General features: G+C 43.8%; 1 protein-coding gene across 2 annotated transcripts in view; it reads left to right on the plus strand.

Annotated features, from left to right (window-relative positions):
- Positions 1 to 7932: 7932 nt before the first annotated feature.
- Positions 7933 to 16442, plus strand: part of MRPS22 (mitochondrial ribosomal protein S22) — a 32573-nt gene continuing 24063 nt past the window's right edge. The window contains exons 1-3 of one of the 2 annotated variants that reach the window (XM_001495342.6): positions 7933 to 8163; positions 14311 to 14474; positions 15834 to 15998. In XM_001495342.6, coding sequence (XP_001495392.4) covers positions 7992 to 8163; positions 14311 to 14474; positions 15834 to 15998 — 501 coding nt within the window. In that variant the 5' untranslated portion in view covers positions 7933 to 7991. The remainder of the gene's footprint in view (positions 8164 to 14310; positions 14475 to 15833; positions 15999 to 16442) is intronic. The other variant, XM_070239106.1, reaches the window with a different exon arrangement.

The raw sequence follows: 16442 nt of genomic DNA on the forward strand, positions 1-16442 counted from the left end.
AAAGGAAGTCCTCAGGCATAAAGACGATACCAGATGAAAATCTGGATCTATGCAAATGAATTAAGAGCACTGGAAATGGCATACACAGGAAAATACATAACATTTTTTCTTATTCCTTAAATCTCTTTAAAAGATGATTTTTGGGAATGTAAAATGGTACAGCCACTTTGGCAGACCGTCTGGCAGTTTCTTACAAAACTAAACATACTCTTACCTGATAATCCAGCACTTGTGCTCCTAAGTATTTACCTAAATGAACTGAAAACTTACGTCCACACAAACACCTGGATATGAATTTTTATAGCAGTTTTATTCATTATCACCAAAAATTGGAAGCAATCAAGATGTCTCCCAATAGGTGAGTGGATAAACAAACTGTGGTACATCCATACAATGGAACGTTTTTCAATGATAAAAAGAAATGAGCCACCAAGCCATGAAAAGACATGGATAATGCATGTCTTAAATGCATATGACTAAATGAAAAAAGCCAGTCTGAAAAGGCCACATACTGTATGATTCTAACTATATGATGTTCTGGAAAAAGCAAAACTATGGAGATAGTAAAAGGATCTGTGGTTGCCAGGGGTTCAGAAGAGGAGGAAGAGATAAATAAGGGGAGCACAGGGCATTTTTAGGGCAGTGAACCTATTTTGAATGATACTGTAATGGTGGAGGCATGACATTATGCAGTTGTCCAAATCTATAGAACTGTACAACACAAAGAGTGAGCCCTAATGTAAACTAGGGATATTAGTTAAAAAAGAAAAAGTGTCAAGATTGGTTCATCAGTGGTAACAAATGTAAAACATTAATAATAGGTGAAACTCTGGGGAGAGGGTATATGAGAACTCTCTGGACTTTCTGCTCAATTTTTTTTCTGTAAACCTAAAACTGTTCTAAAAAAATTGTCTATTCAAAAAGATAATTGACTGTTTAAACAAAAATAGTAACAATCCATTGCGGGGTTTGTAACACGTATATAAGTAAAATGTATGATAAAATAGCCTAAAGGGTGGAGGGAAAAAATAGAAGTATACTAATGTAAGGTTCTCATATGTGAAATGGTGCAACGTCACTTGAAGGTATGCTGTGTTATAGACATACACTATAAGTCCTAAAACAATCACTGAAATAAAAATATAATAAGCCAACAAAGGATATAAAGTGTATTATTAAAAAGTACCCAACTAATTTGGAAGAAAGCCGAAAAAGCAGGAAAAGAGATCATGAACAGTTTGGACAAATATAACCCAAATAGGTTTCTGGTCTGGCATGTCAGGAACTTGGAAGTCATCGGTCTATCCTAACAAATAGAAAGCCAACAAACTGAAAATCAACAGCCCTTCTTAGATCCGTCAGAGAAGCAAGATCACAGGGCAAACTGTTGTCCCCAAGACTGGAGAGACAGGTGGATACACAGAATCACAGCTTATGGGAGCAGAAATCCAGGCACAGAAACCTCTGCAGGAACCAGTACCCAGGTAGGAAAACCTAAAGTGTAATGAGCAAATTGCCCCATGTGGACAAGTATAAGGGTTAAAACTCAAGGGGCCAGGGCTGGCCCCGTGGCCCAGTGGTTAAGTTCGCACGCTCCACTGCAGGTGGCCCAGTGTTTCGTTGGTTTGAATCCTGAGCGCAGACATGGCACTGCTCATCAAACCATGCTGAGGCAGCATCCCACATGCCACAACTAGAAGGACCCACAACGAAGAATATACAACTATGTACCAGGGGGCTTTGGGGAGAAAAAGGAAAAAAAATAAAATCTTAAAAAAAAAAAAAACCTCAAGGGTCACCCAGTCATGGGGGACCCCCAGACTTTTGTGAGTTTTCCCTCCAGGAGCTGGACCAGGTTCTCACAGTGAATATGGCAGAAAAATCCCCTCCCCTCGTTCTTCCTGCAGGGGAAGGGGGACAGTAACCATTTTGAAATGAGCCAGAGCGTTATGGTCTTCTTAACAAGGTCTTCCCTCAAGAAAAACTATTTTACCAGACAGAGCCTAACCTGCTGGGGTTTTACCAGAGCCTAATTGACCTGGCGGAAGGAAAATACCCAACTCAGCCCCCACTAGCTATGCTGTCCCCCACTTAGGGGGTGGGAGGGAACTGAGAAGCATATGTGACATTCACAGCCCAGGAGCACAGGCTCATTCAAAGACTGAGAGCCAATCACAGGACTACAGAACACTTCCCCTTCCCCACACCCCACCACATCCCTAAAGGCCTGTTTATTGCAAGTCCTTTTACTCAGTATATCATGAAAAAATTACAAGGCATACTAAAAGGAAAAAAAAATAGTTTGAAGAGACAGAGCAGCATCAGAACCAGACTCAGATATAAAGGGATGTTGGAATTATCAGAAGATGAATTTAAAACAACTATGATCAATATGCTAAGGCCTCTAATGGGTAAATAGACAGCATGCAAGTATAGATGGGCAGTGTAAGAGAGAGAAATTCTAAAAAAGAATCAAAAAGAAATACTAGAAATCAAAAAATCTGTAACAGAAGTGAAGAGTGCCTCTGATGAGCTCAGTAGTAGCTGATGGGGAAATTGTGATTTACTGAGGTAGCAAAGTCACAGGGGGTGAGGGGATCGGTCAGGCCACTCACTTCTCTGGATTGCTAGTTCAAGTCAGTTCATTTCCATCTGAACTTTTTGCAGCCCTGGATGAGTTTTTTAGGAGACAGAACCAGTGAAACACAGCCAGGGTCCAAGATGAGATGAGACCAGAAGGATGGTGATGGTGATGATGACAGTGATAAAGCCAGTTACCACTTGATGGGCACTGACTGCGTGCCATTGCCGTTGCTTCACGTCTGTTAACCCTCGCTCTGGTCCTCTGTGGAAGCTGTTATCATGCCATCTCGGAGAGGAGGGACTAAGGCGGTGAGCAGCAGGGGCTCATACGGCTAATGAGTTACGGAGTGAGAATTTGAAGCCACATCTGTCTGATTCCAAAGCTCTTACCATTAAACTGCCCCCATTCCCAGGCCAATATACATGTGTAGACACATGCATGTTCCCCTGTATACTGACAAGGCCGTACACACACACGTGCTCATTGTACACACATGTGTGTACATGCATACAAGGACACATATACACGCCCATACATATTTGAACACCATGCACATTCACATGCATACACAATGGCCAACCATATATACACATATGCATGCACGCACAAATGCCCCATGAAGACACACACGTGTATGGACACACATATTTGCATGACACATACAGCCAAACACACACATACTTGTAAGCGCACGTGCATACACACACACACACTTAGGGCACCCTGAGAACACACATTCTGCCCTTCCGGTTCTGGCTTCCCATCAGCAGCAACGAGTGCATCCCGCTGCTAGCCTCTCCCAGCCCAGGCCCCAGGAACCTTCAAACACTGCCGTCCCGAGTCTGAAGTGAACTTACGCTCAGGCCTCTGATCTGGGACTGCATGCAAGTCAGGACAATCAGATGCATCACATTTTCTTGTGAAAGAAATTTCTGACAGGCTTAGAAATACCGGCTCTCAGTCCAAAGGACTTCCTGAGTCCAGATCGAACTGAAAAATAACCTTGTGACAGACCACCCGGTTCTGAGCTGATGGGAATTACTTTCAACCCAGGCCAGCTTGTCCCTCAGACAAAATGTTCCACATACCAAACCTGACAGCAGCCAGCTCTCGGGAGCAGGGAGCCAAGCGTCGGCTCTTGTAGATTGTATCCCTGATGGCTGTGACGTGGGGTCATTGCTCTTGGCCTGCATCACTGTGGGGGCATCCGGGATGGCAGGGAGGAGCCAGCCTCGATGCCTCTGACATTTACATCCATGTGCTATAGGACAGAGTCTGCCTATCATTCCAGACAGGTGTAGCCTTAGCCTCTGGCAATCATTTTTGTTTTGAGTGCTCAGTTTGGGATGGAATTTAGTTCAGTGGGCACTGTCACAAGAAAAGAGACAGAGTGTCATGCAGAAAACTGGAGATAAACCGATAACTCTAGGGCTGGAGCAGCTGACTCATCCACCACACTGTCTCATGGTGGAGGACAGTCTCCCTGCCTGCTCTTTTTTGGGCCACATTCTGGGCTTAGGAGAGAGTCTACATCTTTTCTGGAAGTCTCGGTGTTTTTCCTGACCACATGAAACACTTGTGGAACAGAACTTTGCCACCATAACAGAGCTTTGCTGCCAGGGGCCCGAGTTTAGCCTTGTCTGTGTATTGCATAAACTGGGTGAGCCTTAACTTTGGAGCCTCAGTTTATGCATATAGAAGATGGGAATATTGGTGCCTTCCCTGTCTACCTCACCAATTTGCCATGAAGACCAGCGGGATTTATGGGAAGACAGCAAACTCCAAGTGAGAGGGCTGTGCTTTGTTACATCTTGCAACATCCTCCCCGTTGCTCAAGGTTTTTCTGCTCAGATTCAGCCCTGCACAGGCTTGCAGGCACATCTTCAAATGTTTGGCATCTTCGTTTAAAACTGTCGGGAATAGCCTCCTGGCTTACAGTTCCTGGTTTGTCTTCTCCTGCACTGCTGCAGACTGTCCCACCACTTGGTGGGCTGGTGTTGCTTCAAGTTCTAGCATCACAGCGATGTGCACAGCCCCCAGCAGCTATTTCAAACGTCTTGTTCCTGCAGCTCCCAGCACAGCCCTACCTTTTCTCACCATTGCTTAGAGAAAAGAGAGGCAGAGAGGCAGGAAGGCCCTCTGATTCCCTCCTCAAAACCTATGCACACTCTACCTGCCTTTAACTCCTTGCCTCCTGGCACAAACGCCCTGTCCCATCAATGGCCGATGTCCCCACTCAGGATCTCATTCCCTGCAGCTTCCTTGGGAACCTCCCATCATCACTTGGCCCTACTCTCTTTACTTTTTCCCTTGCTACTGGTCCCTTCTCAGCAGACAAAGGGGCTTTGGCCAAGGAATTTTTGTTCATAGCAACATGGGAGATTGGACAAGAACAGAGGAAAAACACTCTGGGTGAGGACAGAAATGGGGCAGATGTGGTCCCTGGGGAATGCTTCAAAGATAAGGTTTTGAAGACTGTACAGAAGTTGCAAGGGTGTTGCTGGAGATTGCCAGAGTTCTTAGATTGTCCAGACTCACTCTTCTCCATCAGGCATTGTTCTTTGTCTTTCCATCCCTCTCTCTGACTTCTACTCCCACACTCTCATCTTGAAGAATTCTAAAAGCCCAGGGCAAAATCCCAGTCCCTTTAGGGAAACAATGATAAATTCAGATCCTGTAACATCACTGGCAGTTGGGTAATTGAAACATCATTATTCTTTTGTTTTATAGAAAATAAGACCCATTCTTGCTCTACAGAGCTGGTGATCCATCTCTCAGATTTGACTTGAGGAGTCCTACCACTAGATGCAGCCAGAGACTGTCAATCAGAGGCCAGCCCTCCACTGCCTAGGGATGAACAGCACCCACCCAGGCAAATCAGCTTCTCTCACCAGGAACCTGAGTTTGATGGAAAGCACATCGTTGGAACCATGGCATTCTGACAGCAGTCTCCTGGAGAGATTTCTCTTGAATTCCTTCCTCTGGGATCCCTGGAGCTTCCATCCTTCAAGTCCTTTCTGAAGCTAGGCTGTTCAGTCTTCCCTTTAACCCTGTGAGAAATTCAACATACTTCCCATCAATTCCATCTCTGTTTTAGTCAGGAAAGATTTCTGTTGCTTGCAACCAGAGAATCTTAACTGACAAATGTAACTCACTAAGCTCTTCCTCTGAAGATCTTCAGAGAGCCACTGACTTGCTGCAATATGACCTTCTTGCACCCCCTCTTTGAAATACCAAGCACAGATCCTGAAAGTACTTCATCCTCAAAGTCTGCAAGGTGAGTACTATCATTATACCCATTTTGCAGGTGAGGGACTGAGGCTCTGAAAGATGTGGGCATCTGCCCAAGGTTACAGCTGGAACTAGGAATCTTGGTTACTCCATGTCAATAAGACTTAGTTTAGCCCAAGTAAAGGAAGTCAATGAAAAGAAAATGGGAGAATCTCCAACTAAGATAGCACCTTTCTCCATCTCTCTCTTTCTCAAACCTTATAGTCTGCCATCTCTGTTTCTGCTCTATTTTCCCACCTTTCTCTGCAGACTGGTTTTCTCTGCTCATTCAGTAGTGAGCATATTGCTGAAAAAGGCTGCTCTAAACCTAACTCTAAACAGTTATTCACTGCAAGCTTCTGCCATCAGCTGCAGTTTCTGTGTTTCTTAGTTTGAAATATTGAGAGAAAATCTGCTTGGTGCCTGGACAGCTGGGGTAGGCTGAAAAATGTCCTTCCTTCCCAAAAGATATTTACCTCCTAATCCCTGGAACATGGGAATGTTACCTTATATGGTAACAAGGTCTTTGCAGAAGTAATTAAGCTAAAGATTTTAAAACAGGGAGAGTATCCTGGATTATCCAGGTGGACCATAAATGCAATCATATATATCCTTATCATAGCGAGGCAAAGGGAGACTGGGTACAGACAGAAGAGAAGGTCATGTGAAGATGGAGGCAGAGACTGGAGTGATGCAGCCGTAAGCCAAGGAATGCTTGTAGTCACCAGAAGCTGGAAGAGACAAGAAAGAGATTCTTCCCTAGGGCCTCTGAGGGCAGCACAGCTCTGCTGATGCTTCAGTTTCGACCCAGTGATACTGACTGCAGATTAGTGGCATCCAGAACTGTGAGAGAATAAATTCCTGTTGTTTTAAGCCGCCAAATTTGTTGTAATTTGCTACAGCAGCTACATAGAACTAATACAGCAGCCTATGGATTCATTCCTCCTGCATTAGGTATCCACCATCGCCCCATCAGTTCTGTCCGGGGGGATGTTAACAGGAAAAACATAGCCACTAAGGCCTATCCTCTCAGCAGTGGCTACAGGAGAGAAGTAGGTGGTCAATTCTCAGAGAGGGGAATGGGCTGGGAGACACTTGCATGCATCCCACTACCACTCTCTGACACTGGCTATCATGTAGGTGTCAGAGGAAGTGTTGGGAAGCACAGGGCAGTACTCATGCCTGAATGCAGCACCAAGCCTAGGGCTCTCTCCTTCCCCACCCAAATAGGGAAAGAGTTCACAAACAGAGCTCTTACTGGGCAGTAGGGGAAGAGGTGAGGTTAGAAGATGAGTCTGCCTGTCCAGCTAATTCAAACAAGTGTTGACTTAACACCCTTCTTTAGCCAAGCCTTCGGATAAGTTCTTAGTACAGGCACCAACCGATAGTCTAGGGAAGGATAAGCCCTGCGCGTCCTGGACAGCTGGGAAGAACACAACACGATCATTTAATCATTTAGTCATTTATTCAACATTTGAACCTCAAAGGCACCTCAAATGTAACATGTCCAAAACAGACGTTTTGCTGTGCACATAGATGTACCAGGCTAGGTGATATTATAACAAAATACAGAGAGTCATTGTCTTCATGGAGTGAGAAAAATAAGTAAGTAGGTAAATGAGTAAAATAATCACAAATTTAGAAAAGGGCTATGAAGGACAGGAGTAAGGTTCTGAGACAGAGAATAAGGTATATGAGTCAATGTGGGATGGTGGTAGTGGTGGTCATCGGGGCTTGGAATCAGGAGTTATATTTAAGGTGTGTGTCGAGGGGTTGTCTGTGAGAAGTTTGAATGGAGAAGTTGAATAGGCAATTGGATTTAAACCTGGGGCTAGGAGAAGTTTGGGCAGGAAATGGAAATTTGTTATTTAGACGCATGGAAACGAAAGAAAAGTCCAGGAAAAAGAGCACATAGGGAAGGTGGTGTGAGTTCTACCTTTGGCTCTACGCACAGAGAAGAACATGAACACCTACGTGTGAACAAGCGGTTTACAAGAAACTATAAAAGTCCTAGAAATTGCGTCGCTTCCGGCTCCCTCTTCCCTCATCTAGACTACATTTCCCAGAATGCCATACAAACCGCGCGAGACCCGGAATCGCTTCCAGCCCCTTCCGGCACAAGCGGCCCCTGGATAACATGGCGACCTTCGGAGTGTCTGTTTCCCTGCGGAGCCTCCTGACGGGTTCTCGGGGCACAGAACGGGTGTGTTTCCGGGCCCGAGCTCAGCCCTTGCCCGGCGCCCTGCTCCAGCCGCTGCCCGCGCCCTGCGGGGCGGGAATGCCATGCCGTCGGCTCTGCTCCGCGGCCGGTAAGTGACCTGCCACACGGCCGCGGGAGCTTTCTCCGGGGACACCGAGAGCTGTGGGCTGGCGAGACGCCTGCGGAGCCCTGGCTCTCCCCGCGGCGCGCCCCTGGGCCCAGCCGGCTCTCCCCTGGACCTGCACGGGCTGTCTTCGCCGCGTTTGCTCGTTCGTTCCCTCACTTAGCCTGCAGTGCTCCGCTCTGGGCAAAGCGCCGTGCTAGGTTTAGGGGCTAGGACCCGGGTTTTTCCCTGAGGGCGGTGGCCTTGCAGAGGGACCCGGGCTGTGATAGGAGAACGCACGTAAGAGCGGCACTCTGACTAGGTCGGAAGGGCGGGGAAGGGTTCCTGGGAGATAGGACCAAAGCGGAGACCTGGTTAACCATGCTAGGGAGAAAAGGAGAAGCGTTCCAAGCAGAGGAAGCAGCCTAAGCAAAAGTCAAAATCATAGGGCTTTGGGAACCCATTTCGAAAGCAGGCTTGATGAGGCTTGGTTATGACTTTGGATGCAAATTTAAAAGGAGAGTGTTGCTTCTCAAATTTTTGGCTTGAGAGGAGAGTGGTCCTGTTTATACCAAGAAAGAAAAGATTAATTGTAGGAACACTTTTGGGGGGGAGGTAAAGGAGGGGTAGTTGGGAAGAAAAGGCAGGAGTAGATGAGGTGAAGAGAGACAGAATTAAACGTCTGTTTTGGACATGTTACATTTGAGGTGCCTTTGAGGTTCAAATGGAGGTATCCAGTGTGTAGTTACGTATAGATTGAGAAACACTGTGGTAAGAATGGTGACTGAAGCTGGGGGAATGGGTGAGATTGTCCGAGGAGACAGTGGTGCTGAGCGCCTGTTGTGTACTGGGCACTTTGAGGGACCGGGAGTGCTAGAGATGAGTTCAAGACAGGGTTCTGGCCTGGAGGGAGCGCATCGTCTAGTGGGGACATGCTGAAGTTAGCAGACCACCTTACCTTTCTGTCTAAATGATACTGGAATCCATTGGTAAGTTTTAAGCATGGGAGTGAATCTTGATTACATTTTCTTTAATGTAAAGAATTTTTCCCCCTCAGTTTTCTTGAGATATAATTGGCATACAGCAGTGTACAAGTTTAAGTTGTACAGCATAATGATTTGACTTACATATATCTTAAATTATTACTACAATAAGTTTAATTAACAGCCATGCTCTCATACAGATACAAAAAAGAAAAAGAAAAAACTTTTTTTCATGTGATGAGAACTCTCAGGATTTACTCTCTTAACTTTCATTATAGCATACAGCCGTGTTAATTATAGTCATCATGTTGTACATTACCTCCCTAGCACTTATTTATCTTATAACTGGAAGTTTGTACCTTTTGACCACCTTCATCCAATTTATCCCCCTTCCCCCTGCCTCTGGTAACCACAAATCTGATCTTTTTTTTCTATGAGTTTGGCTTTTTTTTTTTTAATCCCACATATAAGTGAGCTCATACAGTATTTGTCTTTCTTTGTCTGACTGACTTCACTTAGCATACTGCCCTCAGGGGCCATCCATGGTATCACCAATAAGAGGATTTCCTTGTCTTCTATGGCTACGTAATGTTCCATTGTATATATATACACCACATGTCTTTATCTGGTCATCCATCGATGGACACTTAGGCTGTTTCCATGTCTTGGCTGTTGTGGATAACGCTGCACTGAACATGGGGTATAGATATCTCTTCAACATAGTGTTTTTGTTTCTTTCAGATGTATTCCCAGAAGTGGAATTACCGGATCATATTTTAATTGTTTGAGGAACCTTCATACTGTTTTCCACAGTAGCTGTGCAAGTTTACAGTCCCACCATCATTGCACATTTTCTCCACATCCTCGCCAGCATTTATCGTCTTGTCTTTTTGATGCTAGGCCTTCTAACAGGCATGAGGTGATACCTCATTGTGTTTTGATTTGCATTTCCCTGATGATTAGTGACGTTAAGCATCTTTTCATGTACCTGTTGGCCATTCATGTATCTTCTTTGGAAAAATGTGTATTCAGGTCCTTTGCCCATTTTTTAGTTGGATTATTTGTTTTTTGGCTATTGAGTTGTATGAGTTCTTTATATATATTGAATATTAACCTCTTATTGGATATATGATTTGCAAATGTTTTTTCCTATTCTGTAGGTTGTCTTTTCATTTTGCTGATTTTTTTTTTTTTTAAGATTGGCACCTGAGCTAACAACTACAGCCAGTCTTTTTTTTTCTTTAAAGATTGGCACCTGAGTTAACAACTGTGGCCAATGTTTTTTTTCTTCTTCTTCCAGCTTTATCTCTCCAAATCCCCCTGGTACATAGTTGTATATCTTAGTTGCAGGCCCTTCTAGTTTTGGCATGTGGGATGCTGCCTCAGCGTGGCCTGACAAGTGGTGCCATGTCCACGCCCACAATAGGAACCAGCGAAACGCTGAGCCGCCGCAGCAGAGCACGCAGACTTAACTACTCGGCCACGGGGCCGGCCCCTGCTGTTTCTTTTGTTGTGCAGAAGCTTTTTAGTTTGATGTAGTCCCACTTGTTTATTTTTTATTTTCGTTGCTTGTGCTTTAGGTGTCATACCCAGCATATCATGCCAAGACTGATGTTAAGGATTTTACTGCCTATGTTTTCTTCTAGGAGTTTTATGGTTTCTGGTGTTACATTTAAGTCTTTAATCCATTTCCAGTTAAGTTTTGTGAGTGGTGTAAGATAGGTGTCTAGTTTGATTCTTTTACATGTGACTATCCAGTTTTCCCAGCACCATTTGTTGAAGAGACTGTTTTTTCTCCTTTGACTATTCTTGGCACCCTTGTCAGATATTAGTTGACTATATATGTGTGGGTTTATTTCTGGGCTCTCAATTCTATTCTATTGATCTGTGTGTCTGTGTTTATGCCAGTACCATACTGTTTTGATTGCTATAGCTTTAAACTATAGCTTGCAATCAGGAAGTATGATGCCTCCTGCTTAGTTCTTTCTCAGGATTGCTTTGGCTACTTAGGGTCTTTTGTGGTTTCCTGTAAATTTTAGGATTGTTTTTTCTACTTCTGTAAAAAATGTCATGGGAGTCTTGATAGGGATTGCATTGAATCTGTAGATGACTTTGGGTAGTATGGACATTTTAACAATATTAATTCTTCCAATTCATGAACATGGGATACGTTTCCATTTATTTGTGTCTTCTTCCATTTCTTTCATCAGTTTCTTGTAGTTTTCAGTATAGAGGTCTTTCACCTCCTTGGTTAAATTTATTCCTAAGTATTTTATTGTTTTTGATGCTATTGTAAGTGTGATCATTATTTCTTTTTCAGATAATTCATTGTTAGTGTATAGAAATGCTGTTGGGTTTTGTATGTTAATTTTGTAGCCTGCAACTTTACTGAATTTGTTGATTAGATCTAACAGGGTTTTAGTGGAGTCTTTAGGATTTTCTACATATGTCGTGTCATCTGCAAATAGACAATTTTACTTCTTCCTTTCCAATTCTCATGCCTTTTCTTTCTTTTTTTTTTTTGCCTGATTGCTTTTGCTAGGATTTCCAATACTGTGTTGAATAGGAGTGGCAAGAGTGTGCATCCTTGTCTTGTTCCTGATCTTAGAGGAAAGGCTTTCGATCTTTCACCATTGAGTATGATGTTAGCTGTGGGTTTTTCGTATATGGTCATTATTATGTTGAGGTACGTTCCTTCTACACCTAATTTGTTAAGAGTTTTAACATGAACGGATGTTGAATTTTGTCAAATCCTTTTTTTGTATCTATTGAAATGATCATATGATTTTTTTCCTTTTATTCTATTAATATGATATATCACGGTTATTGATTTGAGTATGTTTGAACCATCCTTGCATCCCAGGAATAAATCTCACTTGATCATGGTGAATAATCTTTTTAATGTGCTACTGACTTCAGTTTGCTAGCATTATTGAGAATTTTTGCATCTATCTTCATCAGGGATATTGGCCTATAGTTTTCTTTTCTAGTAATATCCTTTTCTGGCTTTGGTATCAGGGTAATCCTGGCCTTGTAAAGTGAATTTGGGAGTGTTCACTCCTCTTTGATTTTTTTTTGGGCGAGTTTGAGAAAGACTAGCTTAATTCTTCTTTATATGTTTGGTAAAATTCACCAGTGAAGCCATCTGGTTCTGGGCTTTTCTTTGTTGGGAGATTTTTGATTACTGATTCAGTTTCCTTTTAATTGGTCTATTCGAGTTTTCTGTTTCTTCCTGATTCGGTCTTGGTAGTATGTTTCTAAGAATTTTTCCTTTTCTTCTAGGTTGTCCAGTTTCTTGGCATATCGTTGTTCATAGTAGCCTCTTATGATCCTTTGCATTTCTGTGGTATCAGCTGTAATGTCTCCTTTTTCATTTATAATTTTGTTGATTTGGGTCCTCTCTCTTTTTTCCTTGGTTAGTGTAGCTAAAGGTTTGTCGTTTATTTTTTCAAAGAACTAACTCTTAGTTTTGTTGAACTTTTCTGTTGTTTTGATTAATTTTTAAGAGATTACTCTGGTTCTGTGCAGAGTGGTCCACGATGGGGTCAGAATGGAGGCAGGGAGACCAGTTAGGAGGTTAAGGCAAGAGAGAAGGTTGGCCATGACTAGGGTCGTGGCAGTGGGAAATGGAGGATTAAGGAGAGATTTATGAGGTGTAACAAGTAGTATGTTCGGTGTCAGTGTTCTTTTTTGTAAAATGGGGATAATCATAGTATTTATGGGGTTATTGTAAGGATTAAATGTGCTAAGTATATAAAGTACTTAGCTCAGTAAGTACTGGCACATAATAAATATCTAACAGATGGTCAGCTGGTATCATTACTATTATTATTTTACTGCTCTTGGCTAGATGTGGAGGGTAGAGGAGAAGTTAGAATGACTAAGGTTTCTGGCCCACAGGACCTATTGGATGGTGCTAGGATAGGGATTAGTAGGAAAAGGAGGTTGAGACAGGAGAAAGTTGATGGGTTCTGCTTGGCAGGATTGAAGTGCACGTGAGATGTCCATTGGGTAGTTGGATGGAAGATGATCTTGGCTGAAGATTCAGATTTTAGAATCTCCAGCATATAGAAGTAATAGAGGTTACTATAGGCTAGGAGATCATCCATCAGGAATGTGAGAAGAGAGAAGGGTGTAGTTCAGAATCCTGAGGGACACCAACATTTATGGGACCAGCAGAGGAAGAGGTGGCTGGGAAGGGGGGCTTTTTTTTTCTTAGTGGAAATGGAAATGGGGGCTAGGCAAACCGCATGAGGCAGAGCTGAGATCTGGGTGTGCGCTCCCGTCCAAGGCTCTTCCGTGACACCACAGGGCCTCTGCAGCAGCAGATCCAGTGATCCAGGCCTCTCTTTCCCAGCAGCACCCCCTCAGCCTAGAGTCTCCTTCCCTTTTTTCTCTGCCCTACTCAGGTCCCTAGTGAGCCGTCTTTGACCCTACCATGCCCTTTCTGCTCCCAGGCTCTGTTTACTTCCTGGCTCTTTAGTCACACAACCCCTCGTACCTCCCTGTATGTAGCATTTACACTGAGGAGCACCATGGTAGATCACAGTTGAGACAGGCTCTACAATCAGATGAACTCTGGTGTTTTTTGAAAGATTGGCACCTGAGCTAACAACTGTTGCCAATTTGTTTTTTTTCTGCTTTATCTCCCCAAATCCCCCCGGTACATAGTTGTATATCCTAGTTGCAGGTCCTTCTAGTTGTGGCATGAACCTTGTTTTAAATTGTGGCTCTACAACTTAATAGCCAGTTGTCTTTAGGCAGGCTCCAGCCTCCTCATTTATAAGACTGGAATATCAATAGCTAGTTTGTGGCTTCTTGTCAGCGTTCCTGAAAGTGTCTGCAGTGCCTGGCATGTGCGAGACAGCTCTGTAAGTGGCAGCAGCCATTAGTAGTCGCAGTAGTATTACATGAAGTACTTTTTTCCTACTGCTTCCTCCACTAGACTTTGAGTGCCTTTTTGGCAGAAACTCTGCTTTTCTTAGTGAATGTTCAATAAATTTTAAGTGAAGGAATGAATGAATGAATGACTCTCCTAGGTATTAGCATTATGCATACTGAGGTAGACATTGTATTAATCGTTTTTATTGTTGACTTACTTTTGTATTTAGAGGTCTTGTTGGCTTGTCATTTTTGCCATCTTCTTATATACTGAAACCCATTTTCACAGAATCTGGTAGCTCACAGATCAAGAAACCTACATTTATGGATGAGGAAGTCCAAACCATACTCATCAAGATGACAGGCTTGAATTTGCAGAAGGTTTTTAAGCCAGCTATACAAGAACTGAAGCCACCAACCTATAAGCTAATGACCCAGGCACAGCTGGAAGAGGTATGTCAGTGCAGGAATATTGGTAGAATACCTTCCTTTAAAGGGTTAAACAAGATTTCCAGAGGCCGCTCCAGATGCTGATAGCTGCTCTTCCACAGCTACTAATGAGGGCGTGTTCAGGCACAGAACTGAGAAAAGAAAAGAAAGGCGAGCAGCCAGGCAGAAAGGAGCAGGGAGCATGACCAAAATCAGGCAGGCCAGGGCATGTGGGTCAGCTCTGGGTGTCCAAGCAGAGCCTTCTGCTCCAAAACCAGCGTGAGCATCCTTCTTTTTATCCTGCCTGCCCCAGCTTCCCTCCTGGAGAAACATCTGCTGTGAGCTGCTTTGAGGCTGAAGCTTTGGTGAGATTATGAGATCTTGCTGAACAGCATCCTACTCCAGGCACCAGTGTCCTCCTGGAGTCGTGGGTATTGAGTGCTTTGTGGAAAACGCTTTGATATATGAATATGTGAAGCATTATTGCTCTAATTCAAAAGTTATTTATAGTCATAGCAAAAACTCAAATATCCGATAGTGTATCACACGAAGACTGAGTCCCCCTTTCACCGCCCAGAGGTAATCACTGTTGACAGAATGGCATGGAGGGTGTGGGCGGTGGTGAGGAGCGTGGGCTCTGGAGTGGAGCTGCCTGGGTTCAAATCCCATGCTTCCTAGCAGTTTACTTAACATTTTTGTGCCTCTATTTTCCCTCCGATAAAATGAGATAACAGTAGCACCTAGCTCTCATGGTAATTGTGGACATTAAATGAGCTAGATACATTCAGAGTATTTGAACGATATTTGGCACGTAGTAAGCACCCAATAAACGAAACCCTTTATCTATTTGAAGCAGCTCTTGTGTGCCCTGGCTCTGTCTCAGAGCGTTCCTTTGCTGTTTTGAGACTGGTCGAGCCTGTAGCCGGTGTTCTCAGTCACACCAGAGGCAAGGGCCAGGGTCCAGGATCCCGAGTCTCGCTTTTCACTCACTGATTCATGGCTACAGCTCCTTCTCTTTGTAGTCCTTAGCATTTTTGATTAGTATCTCCTTTGTCAGATGGTCCTTTTGGTCTGTAACCTTGTGGCATTCCTTAAAAAATATTTTATTTCGGGGCTGGCCCCGTGGCCGAGTGGTTAAGTTCGCGCGCTCCGCTGCAGGCGGCCCAGTGTTTCGTTGGTTCGAATCCTGGGCGTGGACATGGCACTGCTCATCAGACCACGCTGAGGCAGCGTCCCACATGCCACAACTAGAAGAACCCACAACGAGGAATACACAACTATGTACCGGGGGGCGTTGGGGAGAAAAAGGAAAAAATAAAATCTTAAAAAAAAAAAAAAAAATCTACTCACTTTAAAAAAAAAAAAAACATTTTATTTCATTAGGCTACAAGACAGGCAGTTGAGGCAGCTAAAGTACGATTAAAAATGCCACCAGTTCTGGAAGAGCGAGCGCCAATAAATGACGTGTTAGCTGAAGATAAGATTTTGGAAGGAACAGAAACAGCCAAATACGTGTTTACTGATATATCATACAGCATACCACACCGGGTGAGTATACCTCTCATCGCAAAGTGATCTTTATGTGGAGATGGGCCTGGGACAAGGTTTTAGCATCATGTGACCCAGCTGTCTGAATCTTCCACACCAGAATTCCTGTGACTGGGTGAGATCCTTCTAGAAGATTAGCATAAGGAAGAAGAGAGCTGCAGACCAGCCCCACATCATCATTTTACCATATCCCTACAGATTATGCACCCAGTATATTCCAGATTAACTCCAAGACTAGAGGCAGGTGTGCTGAGATAGAACGAGGGCTTTACAGACAGACACCCACACTCAAACCACAAACAGGCAGAGATCTTAAGGCAGTGGGAGAAGGGGGATTCTTTCTGTCCAAGTTAGACTGACTGACTGAGCTGAAGCTTTCTGAGAAGATGAAGAGTTTCTTTCCTGTAAATTCTTGATGATGCCAAAAAACCCACACTTCCCAAA

The sequence above is a fragment of the Equus caballus genome, chromosome 16 (assembly GCF_041296265.1).
Source record: "Equus caballus isolate H_3958 breed thoroughbred chromosome 16, TB-T2T, whole genome shotgun sequence".
Lineage (NCBI taxonomy): Eukaryota > Metazoa > Chordata > Mammalia > Perissodactyla > Equidae > Equus > Equus caballus.